General features: G+C 32.1%; 1 protein-coding gene across 8 annotated transcripts; it reads left to right on the forward strand.

Annotated features, from left to right (window-relative positions):
* The first annotated feature begins 2,830 nt into the window (after positions 1-2,830).
* On the forward strand, positions 2,831-23,146 carry LOC143252500 (ras-related protein Ral-A-like). 8 transcript variants are annotated; one of them, XM_076504730.1, is made up of 6 exons: positions 2,855-2,949; positions 8,724-8,992; positions 10,039-10,202; positions 13,610-13,818; positions 18,280-18,454; positions 21,409-23,146. In XM_076504730.1, the coding sequence occupies exons 2-6, from the start codon at positions 8,908-8,910 to the stop codon at positions 21,517-21,519; spliced, it is 744 nt and encodes a 247-aa protein (XP_076360845.1). In that variant the 5' UTR covers positions 2,855-2,949; positions 8,724-8,907; the 3' UTR covers positions 21,520-23,146. The 8 variants fall into 8 exon arrangements, with proteins under 8 accessions (XP_076360852.1, XP_076360848.1, XP_076360851.1 ...); XM_076504731.1 differs by having other exon boundaries at positions 2,870-2,949; positions 8,707-8,992; XM_076504734.1 differs by having other exon boundaries at positions 2,879-2,949; positions 8,707-8,992; positions 9,188-10,202.
* The last annotated feature ends 2,155 nt before the right edge of the window (positions 23,147-25,301 follow it).

The following is a 25,301-nucleotide window of genomic DNA, read 5'->3' on the forward strand; positions in this document are numbered from 1 at the left end:
ATACGTTCCATTATAAAATTATCCTACGTAAGGCTACAAAGTTCCTTGCACTCGATACTCCCACTAGCTTTCCATTATATTTCTAATGTGGAAGGGCAACAGTTTCACAGCGCACGTTTTGACAGTCAAATCGAATAGAAATCCATAGGAATGTCTGTGTATGAAAAATCCGTTTTATTCTCCAAATGATTGAAGAATGAAACTATTGAATTGAAAATTATGAAAAGTTTACTGATTAACAAGTTACTTTATAGTTTTTATTATTGTCAGTAACAAAGCAGTTAAAATGCGGGCCGTTAAGATGTAGCCATGTTATAAAAATGACATTTAATCCTTTTATTTATTTCAAAAAGTCAGACTCATGGAAACAGTTGCTGCTGACTGCTGCCACCCATCCAGTCAGATTCAACATCAGGGGAGGCCATGCATGAACCTAAGGGACCTCTCGCCTGACCAATTAGTCTACGTAAGAATATATTGAAATTTACTGTTTCGTGTAGTTGCAAAAAATCAAAAAACAAACTATAAAATAGGTAAATATTAAAAGCACAGACCTCTTAATCCTTTTGTACAGAGTAATTATAGAAACCTGAAATGATTTAAATTGAAAATTATGTTATCCACGTAGTTTGGATTTTATAACGCAGAACCAGTGATAATATTCCTTGCAAGAATTCTACAGATGAAAAATTAAACTGTTGTCTTTTATTTGACAACACCTTAATATATTTGTAACAAATGTTTCATAACTCCAATAAAATTTATATGTAAAAAACTGCTCGTTTGGGTTGAGAAAATATTTTACGTAGAGGAGCGAACACGAACAACGTTTCGATCTTCTTCGGCCATCGTCAGGTTCACAAAGAAAGAAAGAGGTAACTGACCGGAGGCTGACCACATGTTTGAAAGGGGTTGTGTTACTGAGTGTCGGAATATAGAGGGCGGTGTTAGATGTTTGAATATATAATTTTATATTATTTTTAATATAGGTATAAAGGTGTTCCTTTGTATTGGTTTATTTTGGGTTTACGTTGTTGTATAAGTAAAGCTTCTCTATTTTTGCGTTTGTTTATGTTTGTTTCTTTATTTAGCATTTGAGTGTTTTATATGGTTATGTTGTGTTTATTTGACTTGCAGTGTTCGAAAACATGTGAAGGTGACTTTTTATGTTCTTTGAATCTGGTTTCCATTTTTCTACTTGTTTTTCCAATATAGAAGTCGTGGCAGTTGTCACATTGTATTTTATAAATAATGTTGGTATGGTGTTTGTCAGTGTAATTTTTACATAGTATATACCTGAGTTTTGTGCCTGGTTTTTGAATAAATTTGGTATTAACTGGAATGTCATATTTTGTTACTAGTTTTTTGCCAAGTGTTGGTTATTTTTCTGCTGATGTCGGGAATATATGGTGTGTAGCAGTATATGGTTTCGTGATTTTTTTAATTCGTGTGAAATATTTACTTTTGTTAATTGATTTTGCTTTTTGTCTAGGTGTATGCGTATAATGTTTTCTATGGTTTGTGGAGGAAACTTATTAATGTTGATGAAGTATTCTTTTATTTTGTCTAATTCATCGTTAATTTTATCTGGTGAGCATAGTTTTATGGCTGTGTGTATTTGGTTTCTTAGTATGTTGAGTTTTTGTTTTGTTTCATGTGCTGACTATACATTCCTTGGGACTCAGCAATATAGGTTTAAAAATTTTCAATCGCAATTTTATTTTGATGTCTGAAAGACAACCCAGGATTGTGATAAACTTTCTGTTTATCTACACCTGCGCGATGAGACAGTCAATGTCAAACGAATCTTTGAACCACTGACCTTACTTTAATTTTATAACGTGGATTGCTGAGATGGTATTGGAAGATGTGGATGAGCTTGTATTGATTTTGATTGAAGCTTGGACTGTGGAGGTCGACGAGTATGTGATGAAGTCAGACTTGAGGTGTTGTTGTAGGTTTGGAGTAGCAGAGAGATCAATAACAAGTACATGCATAGCTACTGATCTGATATTGTACATACTAACTGCATACTTTAAACTTGGCATTTGATTTAAATTGAAGTTAGGTTTAAACTTAATGGAAAACAGTCCTTTTCAGAGCTGGGATCTAAAGATCTTATGCAATTCACAACTTCACAGTAGTGATGAGCACTTACAAGTTGTTAAGACTTCAAACATTTAGTGATATGAAGCTATTTGTGAACAATCATATGCTATTATACAGTCTCGAAATTTTCGTTAAAGTCTTAAAATACTTAAAATCAGATATTTTTTGTTTCAAGACGTTATTAAAAGGTCGTATTAACCGAGAAGTGATTAATTTTAAGCAGCCAGGAAGGTGTTCATCGTTATCACATATAGTTTTCTTCAACAGCCCATCATAGCCAGGTGGTTAAGACACTCGATTCGTAATCTCAGGGTCGCGGGTTCGAATCCAAACATGCCTCCCCTATCAGCCGAGGAGGCGTTATAGTGTGACGGTCAATCCCACTATTCGTTGTCGGTGAGTGATGATGACTAGTTGCCTTCCCTCTAGTCTTACACTGCTAAATTTGGGACGGCTAGCGCAGACAGCTCTCGTGTAGTTTTCTAAAATTTTCATATATTTGACTATATTTGAAATTTTCTATTTTATTTTAAAGAGATTTTCAAATGTACATTAAAGACAAATACATAATTTTGCTCTTTCCTTTTGTTGTTTTCATTCTTTTAGAGTTTGTTCAATTATGTGGGTAAAAAGTCAATTTTAGGTTAATTAGGTAAATGTATTTTTTATATCAGTAAAATGACAACACAATATTTCATAAAATGAGGTATAAGATTTTTTACAATGTTCCTCTAACGGGGGAAATGGTAACTACTACTCGTATACTTAGACATCGCTCGCGTGGAGTTGTAATCTGTAAGATGTTAATATAGTCAAACTTAATAAATAACTTTAAAGTTTGTAAGTATATTTCTGTTGCGTTGATGTTCATTACAAGTTTATGTTATTACACTTTATAGTCTCTCACTTTAGTTTAATTTTTAATTGATACTTAGATCCAACAATTAATCATTTCATTTTCAGTCCATCATATTTGCGATGCTTAATTCGCTTCAACTTTTAAGTCAAAATTAGCATAATAATTAATAGTGATGATCATATGATATAAAATTTGGAATGAAAAAGTGTTATGACTTTTTACAACCTGATGCTGATTGTATGAATGTCATGTTGAACTTGGAAATTTGGATTTAAAAGTTAAAGTTTCTTTTGTAGTTGTAATTTGTTGTTTTGTTGTACAGGGTGTTCGGAAAGTCATTGTGCATTAATATATTTATTAACAGACAAAACTGCACAGTGACTTTCCAAACACCCTATACAATGACTCTTAAGTACTATAGTATTAGTAATTTGAATTATAATTATTAAGGTGTAAATCTACATTTTATGTTTCAAGTTGAAATAATGAGTTATGTACAGCATAAGTTAACTTAGTAATAGTGGTTAATTTCAGATTTAAATTAAAGACTTTATATAACCTCACCAATCAGATTATTATTTTATCAAGTTAAAATGTTTGCATTAAAAGGCATTAACATGAGTTTTCAAAGTTAAGTCAAATTTTTAAAACTGAAAACAACTTTGAACTTTAATATGTCAGAATTAACCAACATCACTGAATGTACATAAATAAAGACATTATAAGTAATCGAGATTGGGTACATTTTCTTTGTGGGATGAGAAGAACCTGCTATGATGCATGTTGACTACAGTAAATGTAGTGAACCAGTTTCAACAGTAAGATATGATATGTCAAAATTGATTTTGTCCTTTAATATGTAAAGAAATTAGTCTAACCAACTTAACAGAATCAGTCATACAAAATAACAGAATCCATCAATGTTTAAATCCTGGTGGTAGTAGTACGTCATGCAAAAGAACAGAATTTATCTATATTTAGATTATATTGGTTTTACTCTATATAACATGAATGACTACATGTATATTAACTGCTGTTTTTCTTAACTGGCATATCCTTTGTTTCTGCTGAGTTTATAAAATTAGGTAATGGTAAGGATTAAATTCTCTTATTCAACTTTATATTAGTGTTATAATTCTTTTGAGAAAACTGAAGTGTATTGGGTGCAACTTTTATGCAGACAATGTTGCCTTTGTAAAGAGGAGACATTTTGTAATCACTAGCCATCTAGCTGTCTCAATCTTATTGAAATGAAAAGCATTTAGTATAATGTTATATGGCAGACTATAAAATGTATTGTAAATTAACTATATATAGTTTATAAAAACAAAAATTTGTAAATTAATACAACCTTTTGAAATATCAATGGAAAATTGCATAGAGTAGATTTTCTTTTATCCTAAAATATGTTTCTTACATGTCAAGGAATGAACAGTAAATTCAATTGATAATGAAATCTCAGACCTTTTGTAAGCCTATACATAAATATTTAACCAGATGCTATATAGGGAAGTAGTTCGAATTAGAAACATATGTACCAAAAGGTAATTATTTTTAATTACCATTTTACCCGTGTTTTTGATGGCCTGTTTTCAAGTTTCTCTAAATGTGTTGTAATCACTCTTGTGATTTTACTGTCACTTCTTTTGATATTAGGGTGGATATTAATGTTGCTCTGATGCTACCTAGATATGTTAGGCTTAATAAGGATACACTTTTGACATGCAGACATTTTTAATCTCTGAAATTGTTTTCTGTTGTAAAAACATTAGAGGGTATCTGTTTGAGGTGTTCAAGATTGTTAAGGGAATTCAAACACTTTCATACATAACGGTGAAAATAGTAGAAGGGAAAAAATATAAATTTGGGCAGAAATTCCTTTGTTTGTTTTAATGCATAATAACTTTTTATACAGAGTAAACTTTCCTTGAAGTTTTATTTTATAATAAAGAAACTGAATTGTTTGTTATGAGCTTGAAATTTGAATTATTTTCTAATCTTTCTCTTATAAGCACAAGAAATATCTTTAAACAAGTCAAAACCTGTTTATTTCTCAAAGAGGGTGAAAGGCCATCTAGAAGGGTCATATGTTTTAACCATTTGCACTAATATATAGTAATTTGTTTTTGTCAGTCAGTTAGTAGACATTAAAATTAAATCACATTAGGTTAATGTTGCAATTAGTACTGTCCTAATGCCAGTAAAATGTCTGTATACCATAAAACACAAGGAGATTTATCTGTAAGCTATAATGCAGCATGATATGTTAATTTCAAAAGCAAGAAATGAAAATGGTTGTTGCTGTAAATTTTGGTTTTATTTACTCTTGAAACAGAGTACTTTTGGGGATTCTATGAAAGTACTTCTAGCAGTATGCTGTTTGAAGTATATTGTGTTTTATTAAATCTAACTTTTCAACAGAAACCAGCATTTCTCTGAACAGAAGGTAAATGAAATAGATGTTAGAAAATTGCAAAATGAAGCATTTTGTTGGTAGATAATATATGGGTGTATTGTACATGTCCAAATTCAAAATATTGGTGTGATTGACACTGGGTTATTTCACTTTCTTTGTTTGCAGGGCTGACAAAAATCATGTACAAAGTAAAATTTATAATGAGAGAATAGTTATAGAATGACATGTATTTTTTAAAGACTTGAACTTCATAAATCTGTTGAAAGTGATAATTCTCTCATGTGTAGGAAAAATTTTCATATAAAAGGAAAAAGTACCTTCAGATCATGTCATCTCTACAGTTGACAAATTTGATTGGTAATGTAATAAATTATAATGTTGGAGATAATTTGATATATAGTATATTGTAAACTATAGTGTTGAGGACAAATTAAGTAGGTGGACAGGTTACCATGTATTTATAATATAGCAACACTTTTCATGTGAACTTGTATATATTTATGTATGTATGTGTGAGTGTGCAGGTTTTAAGCCTCGTGTCACTCTACAACATTGCTTCTACTAATGTATAAAATTTTCAATGCTGTAACAGAAAGGAAAAATCATTCTGCATGACACTGCAAGGACAGGATTTAAATAAGTAACTGAAGGAAAAACAAGATGTCAAATAAAATCATTCACAATGAAAGTGGTAAGATTTCATTAAAACTATCGTCACCACTAAATGTTGTTACATAATGCTGTAATTTCTAGTGACCTTTCACTTCAGCAGACCTTTATTGGGAAGTATGGAATGTGAGAACTTTACTTAGTTTACACCTATTACCACTAGTGCTATACCACTTATTCTTGGAGGACTTTCATGGATAGCTTCAGTCCTGATATTACCATATCCAATTCCAGAGTTTATTTGACTATTAGAAAAACCAAGGGGCTATGACAAAAAGGTACCATGGGAGTAATACCAGACTCAGTTTTGATCATTTTCAGAGTGGGTGGGTGGAAAGGTGAACAACAAGCCATCCTCAGCTTTGACATCCAGTAACCTTCCAGGTGGGAGCTATAACAACAAACATTGGTGACCACCTTATCCAATATGTTTGGAGTGTTGAATAAAGAAGTATACACAGCATATTTCCAGAACTGGATACGGAGGAGAGAAAGACCTTAGCCATACTTGCAGAAGACCTGGAAAAGTTTTCCCAGTTACTTTACCTAGATATCTCATGAAATTATGGATTCATTGTATCTGACAGATTTATAGATGCCATAACAGATGAAGATATAAGAATTAGGTTGAAGCAAAACAGATGTAAATCATAAAAGAAAGATCACTAGTGAGGGATGGAACTTGAATCAATCAGTGTTTTAGATTAACTGCTAATAGTCCCATCCAGAAGCTACGGAAATATTAGCCTAACCAGATAAAAGGAGAATCCTCAGAGCTACTCAGACATCATGAAATCAGGAATTAGATTTAAGAGCCAAAGTTCAGTTGGGAATACTTTATCTATCTAAAATGCAAAAATAATTTCTTTATTTGGGAAAAAAAAAAAATATCCTTGAGCCCATGGGCTTACTGATGGAAAACCTTGCAGTATGCTGATTGACATTGGTTCCACTGCTACCCAAGTTGTTAATGAAAGATGGTAAATAATTTCTACTGATGAAAAAGAGGGAATGATGTGTTTTTTTTGGCATAAGGGAAGTTTAAAAGTTGCTTTAACAGAAGGAAATTTTACAGTACCTTATGATGTTTGGGTAACTGACATCGAGGAAGAGTGTATATTGGGAATCAATTTCATATAGAGATATGAATGCAACACTAGACCAGTTTCAGATAGCTTTATAGTTTGTGACCCAGCAAATAGCAGTTACTACACCAGAATTTGCAACAGAAATAAGGATGTTGATTATTGGACCACCAAGTAGTGTAATGCTCAAGCATATCCTTAGTAACTGGTGAATGTAAAAACACTCATAGATGTGAAGAATAAGAATGTCATATTTACCCAGAGAAAACTTGAAGCATTTTATGATAAAATAAAAGATAGCTTTCACGTAAACACTGAAAAAAAAACTGAATTTCCTTGAGGTAACATGGCATGGCTGAACAGTTATCACAAAAGAGGGTAAGTGGTGCTACTATATAGTGCAGTCTACAAAGATATTTTCACTACAGTGTGTGAACTACATGCGTACTATCATCATCACCACTAATGATCTATTAAAACAATTTCTTGCAAAATAATTTATCTCCTTACATGTTTTTGCTCAGTAAGTAATAATAATTTAATAAGATGTACATTTTGAAAGAGCACCTTAAATTTAGATTATAATTGTACAAGTTTTATCAGTTTAAAAGTATTATTTATAAAAAATTGTGCCAATTGCAAATAAAAGTTAAAATGGTGGTGATGACAGTATCTATATAGACTACACGCTATGCTAGATCTGGGTATACTCCAATGGTAAGTAGGCATTTAGAGGATAAGCATTCCAAGCCAAAGGTTATCGATTGTAGTCGTCTTTGAAATTATATCAGTGAGAGAATAGTTAACTGGATAACCTCAGAGAAAAACTTGTCAGCAGAACCTCAATTTGCAGAGGATCCTAGAGTTCTTGTCAAGCCTACTTCCACAGGATCATCGAGGAGGGAGTCACTGGAACATTCACTCAACTACCTATCTTGGAAAAACTCCACAAACAGGTCTGCTAGTGTTGACAAGGGATCTTTATACCACAGGAAGGAAAATCACCATACATACATGGAATAGACAGTTTAATGTAGTATTTTATTGTTTTTCTTGTTAGGATTGTTTTAGGGACTTCACGATGCAGGAAGGTGGCAGTGGTATTTGCTATACATATGTTGCAATTTAGATATTAGCTCAAAGCTTCAGGTTATAGTGATGATATTAAATTAGACCTAGAAAGTTTTAAAAGGTTGGGTGTCATGTTTTCCACGATAGTTAAGGGTACATTATAAATACTGGGATATCAAAGTATTGAAAAGATAATTTTGGGATAATTAAGAAGTTGAGAGAAGGGATGTTTTCTGTTCTATTATAGGATAAATCAATCAGTGTTTTTCATTTTCACTGAATGATTGGAATTTATTACCTTGTGCTCAACGATGGCACTATTTTAAACATGTTCTGTCCCAAGGTTTGTCTGTAACATTGGACAGTGTTATTGGTGATGGTGACACTGTCCACCTTGATAAAGTTTTTAGTTTTTTAATGGCCATTAATCTTTTTAATCTCATTTAAATGTTGGATATTTATTCATTACACCTTTTTAATTGTGGTTCCCTTTTAAGAGTCTCAATCTCTCTAGTTCAATTTGAAATTGGAAAATGGCCAGAACATTAAATAACTCGACACCAGGACTGTAAAGGCCAACTTCATTTGACTAACGCTGCTGTTTGAACTACCCGCTAGTCATCCTGGCGAGTTGTTATTACAATTTTGCTGCATGTGTTTTAACATTTTTATTACTTTACCTTTTGGTACTGGCCATAATGACACATAACCTGGAACCAGGACTGGAAAGATCAACTTCAGGTGACTGGTGGTGGTTCTTGTACTTACCTGTTAGTCTTCCTGGTGAGTTATGATCATTACCATTATGCTAGAGAAAGTCCTTTACAACTTCTCTTACTCTGCTTTCTCTCTTAACATTGTAGACTAGATGTCAACATTGGTATTATGCTTTTTTCTGTTTTTCAATGCTGTTTTGTTGTACCTTCATTTCTTTTTATGTATTTTACTACATTTAATTTATTTTTACCTTTTTACCAGACTTTTGGTGCAGATAGCCTAGCTGCTTTGTGCCATAAAACACGAAATCAACCAACCAACCGACCTATTACCTTGTGCATACTGTGTTACTTTGTTTACATAAGTTGTTTTTTACATCAGTATAGAACAGTTAACATCATTTGTAAATGAAGTACTACAAAAAAGTTAATTATGTTCAGTGGATTGAATCTGTAGAAACATCAAAAGAGAAATAAATTTGTTATTTACATAGACTGGACTTGGAATTGTTTTTCCCAGATAATTTTAAAGAATCCACAATATTGCAGAAATGTTTTATAATATAACTTTTAAAAAAAATGAAAGACACAGACTAGTATAAGCATATTTAATAGAAAAGTAGACAGTATGACAACCTGAAGGAAACACTATCTTTAAACTGTATAGTCATGTATGAAACATGAATTGTTTTTTTAAATTATGTGAACTGAAATTGTGTGGCTTCACCATTTTAGGATTGAGACAAAGGTTGGCAATGCAACATATGTAGTTAATAAAAGTAAAATTCATTGAATAGAATAAAATGTAATATATGGAATATTTTAGGAATGATGATTAAAAAAAATTTCAGAACTGTTTTATCTTTAAACCAAACACATGATTTTGATTTACTCTGAAATGTTTCCATTGCCCTTTTGCTATTTTACTTAAAATTCTGTTGATCTATAAGTTATGTGATGCTCATACAGTTGAGGTTCGTCTGGAAAATAAAAGTAAAACTGTCAAACTTTCTGACAGTGACATGGATGTTGGAGATGTTATTAATTCATATTGACAAATAAATTTAAAGACAATTTTTATTCTTCATTCAATTAAAAATAATACCTTATTAGGTTATGAAATGACAGCAATCTTGTGTTGCTTTGTCAGTGGGGGCACTGAAGAAGCCACAATGTCAAAAACAAAGAATGCTCAACCAGCATTGCACAAGGTAATTATGGTGGGAAGTGGAGGTGTTGGAAAGTCAGCCTTAACACTGCAGTTTATGTATGATGAGGTAATAAATGTTTTCCTTTTTGTATTTAACTAATGACTATTTGGTGTTTCATTTAAGGACTAGATACATAGTTTGTTGTAATGTATTTAACTAATGAATATTTGGTATTTCATTTAAGGACTAGATACATAGTTTGTTGTAATGTATTTAACTAATGAATATTTGGTGTTTCATTTAAGGACTAGATACATAGTTTGTTGTAATGTATTTAACTAATGAATATTTGGTGTTTCATTTAAGGACTAGATACATAGTTTCTTCTAACTTAAAAAACAAGCTGAAATAAAAATAAACAAAAACATTGCATTACTTGTAAAGACCCCAGGGACCAAGCTATAATGTGGGATCACAAGATGTACCATAGGTTTTGGAGGTGACTGAAGAAGTAGGACCCACATTGCAGTGGGGATACACTGTCTATTAGTCTTAACCTCTATTTGCCAGTGTCACATAAGAAATAAGAATAGTAGATACTGGCAACTGTTTTCCTGCCTGCTGGTCCTCTTCCTTAATGTCAACTACCAACATTAACTATCAAAACATTTTGTTTTGATTTCTTACAATGAGAGTGATTTCTAATTTTCTTCTTGCTTGCTGGAACATTATGACTATTTGCTGTTTACATAGATCCATCTTCTTGCTTCCTCTCTGGAAACAGTTTCTTACTTTCAATTGACAGATTTGATTGGTCAAATAACTGTTGCCATGGGATTAATGTTGATCAACATACTGCAAGTCTTGCTATTAGTAAACCCATTGATCCATGGACTGGTTTCTTTGGATAATAAACTCTGTATCTTTACTGGGAGAGATGGAGTATTCTCATATGCAATATTTCATTTCCTTGGTTCACTATAAACAACTTATTCAGCATTCAGTTTTATTGTCCACACTTAAAGTAGTTTTCTTCTGGTGTCATCCTTTGGAAGTAATTTCTAGGCAGTATTCCCTTCCAATTAATTGTCTTGTCATTTACATCCTCCATTTTGAGTAAACAGTTGATGAATTAATCTTTTAACTTCTGGACTTCTTTCAGAGGGAGTAGATGTTTCTAAACAGTTTCATTGATGGTACCATGATTCCTGAGTAGTACATGTCATTGTTTATTTGCATCTTTAATTTATTCCAAGTTCCATCACTAATTGAAAAGTTCTTTGTTTTTTAAATGGACATCTGTTTTGCTTAAGCCTAACCTGTATATCATCCACTGTTAACATTAAACATTTTTCATACCTAAGGTGCATGAGATCAGTGCTTTCAAACTCTAGTTCTAATGGAACAAGTGGATGAGAATGATCACTCAATCCATTAGTAAAGATGGCAGTCCATCTTAGGTTGACCCCCAACATACAGCTTGGCAGACTAGGGTAAAGTGTCTTGCTGAAAGATACAGCAGTATGACACAGGCCAACCTTGAACTGACGACAAGTCTAAAGTATGAATATGCTATCTGCTACTGTGATATTTGTGGGTTGATCTCATTCCAGTGAATCCATAATTTCATAAGAAGTAGCAGAGTGTATGGGTAAGATAGTTATACAAGCCTTTCCAGTTATTCCCATAGTTTATTTAAAATCTAGCCCATATTCTGCTTTTAAACTTTGTTTTAGAAACTGCTGTAAGACAACCAACAAAACCTGATAGTTGTTATGACTGGAAAATTGCTTAGTATCATTAAGGATAGTCTTTAAATGAGCAGCAAGGTAAAAGGCTTGGTGTTCACTGTAGAACCAATTGTGGTACCTTTCAATCATATTGTTTTCTCAGTTGGGTGTTGTTAAACTTGGCAACTAAATTCAGGAACTGGATTAGGCAGTTACATAGTTGAAACAGTCCAGGAAAGTCACGTGATCACACAGCAGTAGTTGCAACAGATGTATATTAGGTGCATTTTATTCATTGTTAATGATGTTTAAGATTAAAGATGCTGTCCGAGACATAGTTGATTTGTCTTTCCATTTGTCATTTCAGTTTCCAGGTATCTTATCTTGGTCTTCATTTTCTTTTTGTTTCAATTTTTAATTCATTCACATCATTTTGTGCAACTTTGAGTATGGTATTAAAATCTCTCAGTATTTTGTTCGGCATTATGATCCTCCTGTACTTCATGGTGTCTTTTTGTACTACTTCAGGTTCAGTATTATAATTCTCCTGTACTTGAGTTTCTTGTCTATGTCTTCTACTTTTCCATCTCTGTTCTTGGTCTTTAAGTTTTGTTTTAGCAAACACTCCAAAAATCTAAATTAAATATAAAAACATATTTTACAGCTGTCTTTGGCTAAATACCAAAATTGGTTTGTGTTAAAATGTAGATGTATTTTGAGAAAAATCTTTAATTTAAAAGTGTTATTGTGTACAGAATATATGTCTGTGAATGGTTTTTGCTTGATGTAGTGACTAGACTGACTGTTTTTTCTCATGTTTGAATACATGCCTGTATACACCTGATATAGTGATCTTGAGGCATACCCCATTCCACAGTTAAACCTAAAGGAAGTGAAAGTTTCCAAGAACCTTAAATTATTTTCCTCCTTGTAAGTGTTACATACAGAAGTGAAATTCATGTTTAATGATGTAAATACTCAGCTGTTAATTTTGTAGGAATATTTTTAACAGTAGCAAAAAGTGACAAAATTATTTTGGTGTGTAATTAGATATCAAGTAATTTATTGAGTAACAGACCAGATGTTTCAAAACATTATTAATTGAAATGCATTTTTGGATTTTGGTGCTATAATTATTGACTTTTTTATTTTTGTTTTCAAAACAGACATAAATTGTGAGGAAATTCACACTTTTAATATTTTCAAGTAGTTTACATTTGCTTGCTTGTAGGTAATTTATTTCATCTTGACCATTTTCTAAACTATATATTTAACAATGTGTATAACTTGATATATTTTGTTTTATCAAATTAAGGTTGCCCTTGCCTTAAATAAGATGAAAGCTGTCAGTCTTTACATGTTTAGAATACTTATTATTACATATTAGATCATCAGTTTTTCATGTTGAATGTATATAATAATAATAATAATTTTGTTTACTAAGTAATTTTTGCAAGTTTATATCATTATCTAACTCTCAAACAACTGATAAACTTTTAACAAAATGATACAATAATTTAATAGCTTATCAAATATATTCCATTTTAAATATTTGGAGAGTCACTGCTAGCAATGGTCATTTTTACATTCACTCCAGTGTTGTATCAGGACTGTCACACAACACATGAACATTAAATGAGTTACTGTTACAAATTCTAAGTTTTTTCCTATTTTTACATTCAGTTCAATTAGTGCTTTTGCAAATTTATAATTCATTCACCCAGTCATTTAGATGTGTTTGCTTATATTTTCCCTTTAAAATTATTTTTCTTTGGTGATATATTCCTTTGTCTTTCTTCACAGTTTGTAGAGGACTATGAACCCACCAAAGCCGATTCTTATCGTAAGAAAGTTATGTTGGATGGAGAGGAAGTTCAGATTGACATCCTTGACACCGCGGGTCAGGAGGATTATGCTGCCATTCGAGACAATTATTTTCGCTCTGGAGAAGGCTTTCTCTGTGTTTTCTCCATAACTGAACATGAAAGTTTTTCAGCAACGTCAGAATTCAGGTTTGTGTGACCCTAGTATATATACTTGTGTTTCAAGGAAACTTGTTGAATTTAGTTTCAGAATGTAGTTTTGAAGATTGTTTTGACGAATGTCAGTATGTTGTGTGTTTGATTACTCAAGGTTTAAGTGCACTGTACCAGTTTATTCCCAGTGTTTTTATACGTTTCACAATGAAACCAGGTCACATCTTGTTTTTAGCAACTTCTGTCATTTACTCTACACCTTACCATTTACAGAGTACTTCACATAATCTTTATTCTTCTAGCATACATTTTGCAGCTCTGTTCCATCAAGGTGAATGGTTATAGTTGATTTTCCCAAAAAAACTTTTAACAACATATTCATGTGACGTATTTACTGTGCATATACCAACATGTGTTCATGAGGGGTCGGTAATCTTTGCTTCAGGTTTTATGACACTTAAGTTTCTGTATTCACCATAAAGATTTCTTAAATAAAGAGTTGGGAAATTACCGAAAATGGCCGAGCAGTCAACTATTGGGCTGAATAATCAGTTACATTCAACTAATCAACCATACTCATATGAGACTAATTTTATTTTCACCTTGTTTTGGTTTTCCAAAAAAAACATTTTTGAACTATCCTGTATGTAATATCATAGACATCTTCAAATACATGGACTTGGTTTCTTTGATGTTAAACCATTGTACATAACAATGTGTCATATGTACAATAAAGTACAGAACCTGTAATGAGTTAATGTATGATTAATACCATTTCAAAGGTCTCCCAATAAAATTTTACAAAATTACTTAAATGAGAAGCTAATTCTTTGTTTAAAATAGTCCTTAAATGTCATGTGATAAGACCAATAAAGAATCTTGTCACAATGTGGGATAGATAACATATAATTCAGGGAAAACAAATTCATGTCCAGTTAGAAAATGAAGGACAGTACAACATTTATTATTTGTCAAGGAAACTTATGATAACATCATTGCATGGATTAAAATTATTCATAAGGTGAAAACTGAGGTATTATAAGAAATATTAATATCACAGCAATTTGAAGAAATCTTTAATTACAAATGTCTTGCAATGTTTTTACAATTCTGTCATCAGTGTGAAAAATGTAAAAGCAACAACTTTGTAAATACAAAACATGAGCTTTTAAAATATGGGGAATTTTGTCCAAGATCTTAATCAAAATATAAATACATACATTGCTGGCCAAAATCTTAAGGCCAGTGAACATAAAGAAAAAATATGCATTTTGCATTGTTAGACTCAACCACTTATTTGAGTAGAGCTTCAAAAGATGAAAATAAGAAAAGGGAAAATAAAAAAAAATTTCAGCATTTAATAGGGAAAATGTGAACACTGTGAAATCAGCCTAAATACTAGCTGGTCAAAAGTTCAAGACCATACCGAAAAGAAGTCCTAAACAGGGTAGGAAATACCCAACAAGAAGTCTCAGTAGTGAGTTGCACGGCTGTCATTGTGAATAACTTTAAACATTTGCTTTGGCGTGGTTGATATAATCGTTTGCAGAAGGCTAGCTAGAATGTTATTCCAAGTGGTGAAGATCATGCACTGTTTAGAATTGATGGCCATTTCTATAGACTTCCCTTGCCATCCACCCCCAAATATTTTCAGTGGGGTTCAGTTTGGGCAAACATGCTGGATGGTCCAAAAGAATCACGTTATTTGCCATGAAAAAGTCCTTTGTCCTGCAGGCATTGTGGATTGCAGCATTGTTCTGCTGAAAGATCCAGTCATTTTCACACAAGCGAGGGCCTTCAGTCAATAAATATGCTCTCTCCAACATGCCAATGTAGCCAGCTCCATGGAAGGAGAAAACACCCCAGATCATGATGGAATCTCCTCCATTGTGTCGTGTAGAAAATGTCTCAGGTGAGAAATCTTTATCGTGCCAGTAACGTTGGAAGCCATCTGGACCATCCAGGTTAAATTTTTTCTCATCAGAGAACAAAACCTTCATCCACTTTTCTACGTCCTATGTTAGGTGCTTCTCAGCAAAGTTTAACCGAGCTGTTTCTTGGTGTGGAAGGAGGCATGGCCTTTAAAGAAGTTTACGGTTTTTAAAGCCTCTCTCACATAGATGCCGTCTTATTGTACTTGAGCTGCATTCTGCGTCCATAAGAGTCTTAATCTGGTTCGACAATCGGCTGGTGTCTTGCCGGAGAACCCGTTGAATCCTCTTGCTCAACGCCAGCAAAATTTTCTTGGGCCGACCACTTGAAATTCTCGTTCCGTATCCCTCAGGGCCTTTTAAGAAATTTACAACATCAGTTTTACTATACCCAATCTCACCAGCAATGGCACGTTGAGAGAGACCTTGCTTTTGCAGCTCGACAATTCTTCCACGTTCAAACTCTGTCAACGTTTTAGCCTTTGCCATGTTTTTACCCAATGTAACACAGGAGGTGTTAGTGGAAGATGTTGACAATGCTAATGCTTGAACACAAATGACTAAATTTTGTTACATGTTTACTGATTAACGTTTTGTTTCAGTATGGTCTTAAAGTTTTGACCAGCTAGTATTTAGGCTAATTTCATAGTGTTCACATTTTACCTGTTAAATGCTAAAAAAGTTTATTTTGATTTTTCTTTTCTTATTTTCATCTCTCAAAACTCTACTCAAATAAGTGGTTGAGTCTAACAATGTAAAATTCATATTTTTTCTTTATGTTCATTGGCCTTAAGATTTTGGCCAGCAGTGTATTTGTATAGGATTATATTATATTGATACATTTCACTAAAAGTCATTTCAGTTAAGGAAAAAGCATACTTTCTTTACCTTCAATAATTCTCTTCTCTATAGCATCTTATAAATAATTTAAAGACTCATTTCTGATAGAAAGTATGTTCTAATTTGTAAGTCTTTAGAAATCCAAATTTAACATTCATATCTGACTAGATTTATGAAATATGAAACATTATTATTGTGAAACTACATTTTAAAATAGTTTATTTTTGTCACTTTTTTTTCAAATACATGATAGATAAAAAGACTGGACACTGAAAATTCTATCAGTATCTTATTAAATGTTCTTTTCATATGCTTAATTGTCCTAAAAGAAAAGAAAAACTTCAAAAGTAAGTCATTTCATTCAAGTGTAAAATATTTTCATAGGAATAAAACTCAAGTTGATTCATTTGTATGCTTTAGAATAAAATATATTGTTATTTATGTGGAATTTCTTGTCTAGCTTCTTGCATAAAAGTGTGTAGTGTATTTAGTTGGATAACTACTAGAATGTTTTTTTTGTTTTTTTACCATATGTGGTCTGGAAGCATTAGGTACCTACATTTATATATAGCTGTGTACACTTTGAAGGTTATGGGTTCAAATTTTGTTTCTGAGCATGCTAGCCTTTTCAGCAATTGGGGCATTAGGCATTATAATGTGATGGTCAAACCCACTATTGGTGAAGAGTTGGCAGTGTATGTATAGCATTGACTAGCTACCTTCCTTCTAGTTTATTGCTTCAAAATTAGGGATGACTAACATCATAGCCTTCAAATAGCTTTTCCAAAACTCAAAAACAGCTGTTTGCATGTGTAATATTTTGATTTGTGTCAGAGTAATGACAGTTGGCACAATGTTAAATATCACATGTTTATTATTTGTATTCAACAACTTTCTCACCATAATAGCATATTTGGTTTATTTCTAGAAACTTTCAGAATGGTTTGTAGTTCATTTCTTTAATAAAATATACAATAAATAACCTAATTTAAATTTTCCCTGGTTTCTTGTGACACAAAATGTCTGGTCATAAAAGGATTTATAAAATATGATGAAGGTATACAATTGACCCTTACAGTAGGAATATTTATGATGTTTTAAGTATGTAAAAGGATTCTTAATTTACTGGTTTTCTTCTAATATCTGCAGTTTTGGTGCTTCTACTTTAAGTATTATTAGATAATAGGATATGCTTAAGTTACATCCATTTAACACAAATCTCATGTTCAGTGTGACAGTATCCACCATAGTACATTTTTAAAGTAACAATGAAGCAACAGTAAGTTTTGCATTCGGTACCATTAGGTGGAACTGGGAAAGTTTAAAAGTGTAGGTATATTTGCACTTGCATTAAACACAAAATACATGGCTGCAGCATAAATTAGAGATAATTTAATAATAGTGTTGACATGGTGTGCAATAAATAACCATCTTCATACAGTCACAATACATATCTTTTTGTGTAACATCACAAGTCAGAGAAACAGTGACGTAAAGTTGAAATCTATTCACTATGGAAGGATTAATGTCTACTAAACTCACCAAAAACTAAAATTGTGCACATTTTTAAATGCAAAATACATTAATTATATTGAATTATAAATTGTATAATTACTTTGCCTATTCTCTAATGATTGTAGCAATAGGTAATGTAATTCGCAGGTTCCAAAATTGTACAGTATGCTTTTTGTTTTGGAAATATATTACCTCATTCTTACTTCTAAAGGGAACAGATCCTTCGTGTAAAAGGTGATGAAAACATCCCTTTCCTACTGGTTGGAAATAAATCAGATCTTGAATATAAAAGGCAAGTACCTGTTGAAGAAGCAAAAACAAAAGCCAACCAGTGGAATGTGCCATATGTTGAAACATCGGCCAAAACGAGAGCTAATGTAGATAAGGTAAGTCTTAATTTTGTTGGAATTTTTTTTATTTTTCATTGTCTGAGTAATATAACATGAAATAAATACTTGTAATACATGTAGTGTGCTGATTCAGATAAGACTACTCTGAAGGGATGATAACCTTACTATTTATCATAGTAAATCAACTTTTAAAGGTTGGTAACTAATCCACTGTTGTGAATAAATCAACTCTTAATAGATGGTGACTAGTCTACTATTGTGAATAAATCAATTATTAATGGATTGTAACTAGTTTACTATAGTAAGTAAATCAATGTTGATGGCTGAATACTTTAGAAAAAATGTTTAGAGTCGATTTGTATTTGTTACAGTTTACTGTATATGTAGCTGCATGTGATAGTAGGAGGTACTTATATTTAGAAGTCAGAATTGTTGTATGCTGAAATTATTTTGTCTTATTAGTTCAAAAACTATTACTTTAAATAATGAACATTTTAGTTGTACTTGTATTAGGAATTGTGTGCATTATGTAAATTGTTTTCTAAATACAAATTTTACCCTTTGTCATTTAAATCCAATTGTTCTGTGTTGTCTCAGCAGTATTACTATAGAAGCAAATTTCTTGAAAATTAGTATAATTGTATCACCATCAACTCTAGCAGTACCATAGATCTGTTTAACCCTATCATGATTGATGAGAATACGACTCCTTCTGTTCACCTCTTTCAAACTGTCACTTCTTGTTAAGCAGTGCTTGTGCTGGGATGAGTTCCTGTTTGTTTGTTTCAAGTTTCACATTCATCTTTAGTATACTGACAAAGTAGTCTTTATTTATTTTACTTCTCATTTCTATTCAGACCATTTCTTCACTTTAACCCCAGTTTATTACAGTGGCATTGGTATTTATACTTTCAATTATTGGTTGTCTGTTCCTCATCATGAAGTTCAAATTTTGTGTTACCACTTTGAGGGTCACGCATATTACTAATGCTATGTTTCAGGTTTAAGGTGCAGGCTACCTTGTAGGGGATTTATTCTTTTTTTTTCAGCGAGATTCAATGTTATGTGGGTTAATCTCTGTCTCAGGATCTTGCCCCACTTCATCTTTAACAAGTTGACCCTGTTCAGGTGGATGAAGATGTTTTCACCTCTTAATATTATCTTGCCTTCCCATGCCTGACTGCTCAGGCATTATTATTTTTGTTGTTGGGACATTCTCATTTGTGATGTATCTTAACTCGTTCTTTTACCATCATATTCAAGATTTATTAAAGGCTCTATTTCTGTGGCAGTACATATTTGGCACAGTTTGAGTCTTTGGAAGCATGAATTGCAAATTAATAATAGTCTACACTTTCCAGTTTGTTGCCCATTTATCTCAGTCAGAGCCCCCCTGTGGCAGCTTTTAATTTCCCACCTCTTCCCTTACCCGTTCCTTCTTCTTGGCGTGCCTCGTCTCATTGTTTTATTTGACAGCACACATCACCAACAGCGTTATTGACTATCCAGTATCTGTCAGAGGCAGTTAAGGAACTATTACAGCAGGCCATCAAACCAGTTCTACATCTTTCACCAAGTTTCATCTAGGGTGAAGATGGTATGATCCTCATCCTACCCCCATGTGGATGTTGGTTCACAGCAGCATGAGTTTTGGATGTAGTTGGTTTGGATCATTATCTTACCACAGTTCACCTCCACTTGATGTACTTCTCTCTTTTCCATCATTATCTTCTACACATTTCATAGTAGGGTGAAGAGTGTATCTGGTTAAAAAAGTGCTATAGTACCCCTTATCATATCTTCAAACCTTAATCTATCATTTCCAGGGGGTTCCTTCAGATGCTTATTTATTTATTTAGGGCTACCTTTGTAATTCACTTGCACCTGTCCCACCATCTCATCAGTGTGGGATTCAAGTTAATGTTGTGAGAAGAGGGAAGTACCATATCAGAAGTTGTATATATTTTTCTACACTGAAAATATATTTTCACACTTCCTGCCCTTCTTTCCCAATTTCCTTTGGTACTTGTATCTTCTGTCAAACCTTAAAGTGGTAGTTTGGTAGAGGCATGTAGAGGGAATCGTGTATATCACTCTTATTGGTGGAGAATTGACAACATGAGAGACATGTTTTAATCATTTGATTCCAGTATTATCTAATATTTTAGATATAATATTAGCACACAAACTTTATTTTATTATTGTATTTAATATTAGCACATAAATCTTGTGTGTATCTAATATTAGCATAAACTTTATCTTACTGTAGTATCTAATATCAGCACACACTTTCATCTTACTGTGCTAACTGATATTAGCATATGAACTTATTCTGTTGTTGTATAATATCAGCACACTTGTTTCAGTAAATCTTACTAAAGCTTTTTGTAAGTATATTTGTAAGACTGAAGTTGTTTGTGAGGTTGTTTGTTCATAAGATTTTGAGTTTCCACTTTGTAGCTGGCAATTGCAGAGGCAATCATATTCTAACATTTCCAGTAGAGGGTGCAGTCAATGAGATATTATACATGAATATAAAATGCTTCTAGATTAAGAACATTAGGAATTTGTGTGTTATTTCAATACTCAATGATTACATGTTTATATACAGTTTTGTTAGACCATGTATTTACTCTGTGATCTCAGTAAACACTTAAGAGGATTGTACTACACTACACTTGCACTGTATATTGAACATTCTTTAATCAAAAGTTTACATGACCTTGTGCTACAAACTCGGTATGTTGTGTAAAAGATACATTTTAAAGGCCATTTTAGAAAGCAATTTATATGGGATTAAGAAACTGTATTAATCTAAATGCATTGCTTGCTACCTAAGTTTAGTATATTCTAAAAAAAAATTAAAATATAAAATATAGATTTTGAATTTCAAACTATTATTAAAACAAACGTAAATCTAAAAACTTTTCATTTTGTAACAGACAGCTCGGAGAAAACGTTTTTTCAAATAATTTTCCAATGTGTTACAGGTTTTCTTTGACCTGATGAGGGAGATAAATAACCGAAAGTTGGCTAAGAATGAAATTAACCACGGTTCAAAGAAGCCTGGACGACGAAAGAAGAAGTGCATAATCTTGTAAAAATGTCTTCAGTCTTTATTTTGTTGTATGCAGCTGCTCAGCTGAGGATGTCAGTTTCATTGCAAAACAGGAAACATGCATGACTTTTGAATGTGTAAGCTAGTATTTAATTTTCCTGAAGTTTTGTGTACAACGTTTTCATTGGAGTTTTTACTGTAACTTGTTTTATTGTTTTTCTAAATATTTACTTCATTCAAGCTAACTTTATACTATTCATGAAAATATTGGTTATATTGTATAGCAGTTTCCTAACAGCATGTGTTTTTGTCTGTATATTTAAGTGTTTTGCTAAATAAAACATTACAGTGAATGAAAATGGATCTTATAATACCATGTTGTTCATAACTAAAATAGTGACTTTTTCTTATCATTGCAATGTCTTTTATTCACATGGATTTTTTTAAATTCTGTAAACAGTTACCCATAGGAGTTAGAAATTTTGTTACATGTAATAAACAACACGAGTCAGTGTTTTGGAACAACTGATAGATTATTGGATATTAATTGGAGAGAGAGTGTTTATTGGTGAACTTTAATAATCTTTTTCTCTGTATTTAAAATGAAGTGGGAGGATTTGGGTTTTGCTACTGGGGTATTACTGGGGTTGCCACCTGCTACATATTTCACACATTCATTATTAAACAGTAAAATGCAACATTCTATTTGAGGTAAGAAAAGGATGTTATTTGTGGATTATTTACATATGATTCATAATTCTTTTTTAAAGTCATAGTTTGATTTATCAGTGATGTTAAAAGTAATTAAGTGTTCATTATTTTAAAGCTATACAGGTAATAATATTGGTTGCTACAATTTTATACTTCAGAGTAATCCTTTCCTTGTAGTCAGGGATGTTTTTTTTTCAACCTCTTAACAGATTTGCTTCTGTTATACAATATCTGAAAACATCTGGTCCTTCCTGGCACTGCTGTTGATCTATAGTAATGTAGAAAGTAGATGATGTTTTATAACATATCATCTACAATAATTAAGAATAACCCCAGTGTAACAGTTGCAAGTTATATTGGTGGCTGAATGAAACATGTGGTCTGTAGTAATTTAGAATTCAATTTACCCTGTTTGAAAGTAGCATATTAGGGGTGTTGTTCATCAAATACTGTAAATTAGTCATTCTGTAATTGTCCGAAGTGATGTGTATAGAGATTATTTCTCCAATTACATTAAATCTTTAATTTAGCATTACAGAATTGTGTAAGATATAGTCTTCCGGTGACTTTGCAAATGCGTAGTTTGTTTTTCCTACCATTGCAACCAACTTTACCAGTTTTTATTCATTATTTATAATCTGTCTGACAAAAATTCTGTAATATTTGTTCAATGTGTAAATAGATCAAGGGACTTACTGCTGGTTATATTAGGACATAATGTGAGTTTCTGTTTGGTTTTTTGGTTTATTTTGGAGATATTTTTACATATGAAAATATCATTACCTTTAACTGAGACTTCACAACAAATGAAAAGGTATTTGTTTGTTTATTTTGGAGAAGCCTCAAGAACTCTAAATGTTTTGAGCTGCCCAAAAAAGGAAACTGAAAAATATTTTCATCTGCAGCAAAACAAATGTAATTTTAACTGAGATTATAATAAAATGGTTATGATCCGGTTACTGTTGTTTTGTATGACTTATTCCCTTGTAGTCTGTACATAAATGTTTTAAGTTTGGTATTCTAACATTGAATTTCATAGTTAAAAGTATACAGTTAAAAAGTCAAATTTTGGACATATTCAAATTGGCCAATTTTTCTGTTATTTTATTGGTCAACTTGTTCATTAGCTGGATGTAATTACACCTGCTAACAATGTCTCGATGGATATTAATATCAGCACATACAATTTGGTTGATGTTTCAGTAAGAGTTCTTGACTCAATAGTCTCTTTTAACAGATTCTGTAAGCTGAGAAATTCTGAAGATTTTGATTGTTTAAAAATGGAGAAACTTTGGAATGATGTGTTAGAGGTTGCATCCAATAAGGATATAAAGGACACTTATTAATTTAAAGCACTGAACAAGAGACATGATGACAGTAAAATAGTTCATAGCTAATATTTCTGACTTGACACTGTTGTGTAGCAGGGTAACAGAACCATCAAATTGTTTGTCTTGAATTTCGCACAAAGCCATATGAGGGCTATCTGCACTAGCCATCCCTAATTTAGCAGTGTAAGACTAGAGGGAAGGTAGCTAGTCATCACTACCCACTGCCAACTCTTGGCTACTCTTGTACCAATGAATAATGGGATTGATTGTAACATTATAATGCCCCCACGGCTGAAAGGGCAAGCATGTTTGGTGCGACCAAGATTCGAACCCGCAACCCTCGGATTATGAGTCAAATTCCTTAACACATTTGGCCATGCCAGGCTGAACCAACAAATAGCTGAAAATGTATAAAATTAATCACAAGTGTAAAAAAAATGATTAATAATAGTTTTCATTTTTTCTTAACAATATGTTTTGTAACACTTAACATATATTTTCAATATACAGAGATAACGTTCAACATTCATATGTTTACCAGCCAGTGGTAGTTTGTTTAATAAGTTAAACACCTTCATGTTCATCGATTTAAGTTACTTTTATAAATCTAAACTATTTTACATGAAAATGTAGCCATATAAAACCTGAGATATAAAAAACAGAATTAATACTGTTACTTGGGTTTCATCTTACAAAATTTCATACGACTATTTAGTTTAAACTACATAAGCTAGTTTTTGTTTAAAAACTTGTCCTTAGATTTAATATTATAAAATCAGTAAAGATACCTGTATGTGTAATAAATATTGCATAATTCAGGAAAAATAAATACATGCTGTTCCTTCAAAAAACAATGACAGTAGAATATTACTAGTTGGCATGAAAACTTGTCATGGTACTAGATCATGGTTTTGTATTATAAGAACTATTAAGTTCACAGTAAGGTGAAAAACGTTTTGATGACAATTATGGATTTTTTCTTCTAATTACATCATTTGTATGAAAAATATGATAAGTATTAGAAACATTGTAAGCTTTTAAGCAAGAAGTCCTTGATACAGAAGTTTAGAAAAACCACATTAAAATAATTACATGATATTTAAGGACAAGGGAGCCTGTTAGTTCATCCACCAAACAAAACTTTAACCCTTTCACTGCAGTGGGAAGTATATTTTTTTCAGTGCACTGGGAAATACACATCACAGCTGCAGAGAATAACTTAAAAAACAAAACAAAACAACAATACCAAGTCTTCTATTTAATTTATATCCACAACATCTGAAAGCAAAGGATTCTTAAGGCCAACTATTATGTTAGAAAAATAAAGCTGTTTTTGTATTTTGGAAATAATTGGTATGGGTTGTTATTCCTTTATAGTTGCTAAATACACTAAACTGTGAATTAAGTTTCACAGGATAATCTACAACTTCTTTGTAATTCAGTACAATCCTAAAATTTGGAAAAAGAAAGCATGCAGGTACAGATGTGGCATTTTTAGCTCTGAATGGAAGTTTACCCATCATGCCAATATACAATAATTGATACAAAGCAATAATAATGGTAATGAATACATTTGTCATGGTAGGTGTATTACAGTTGAAATGTGTGACTAAATCAGCATGAGTTTCAGTTTCACAACAAATGACTGAGGAATGGAATGTTTGCAGCTTTCTGAGTACTGTTGTATTGTAAAGGAACCTCTGGATACATCATTATTAATCTTACAATTGGTAAACTTGTGTAATATTACATTTTTCTTTGGTCACATTCCATCTGTCCAAAT

This window comes from Tachypleus tridentatus, chromosome 6 (genome assembly GCF_004210375.1).
Source record: "Tachypleus tridentatus isolate NWPU-2018 chromosome 6, ASM421037v1, whole genome shotgun sequence".
Classification (NCBI taxonomy): Eukaryota; Metazoa; Arthropoda; class Merostomata; order Xiphosura; family Limulidae; genus Tachypleus; species Tachypleus tridentatus.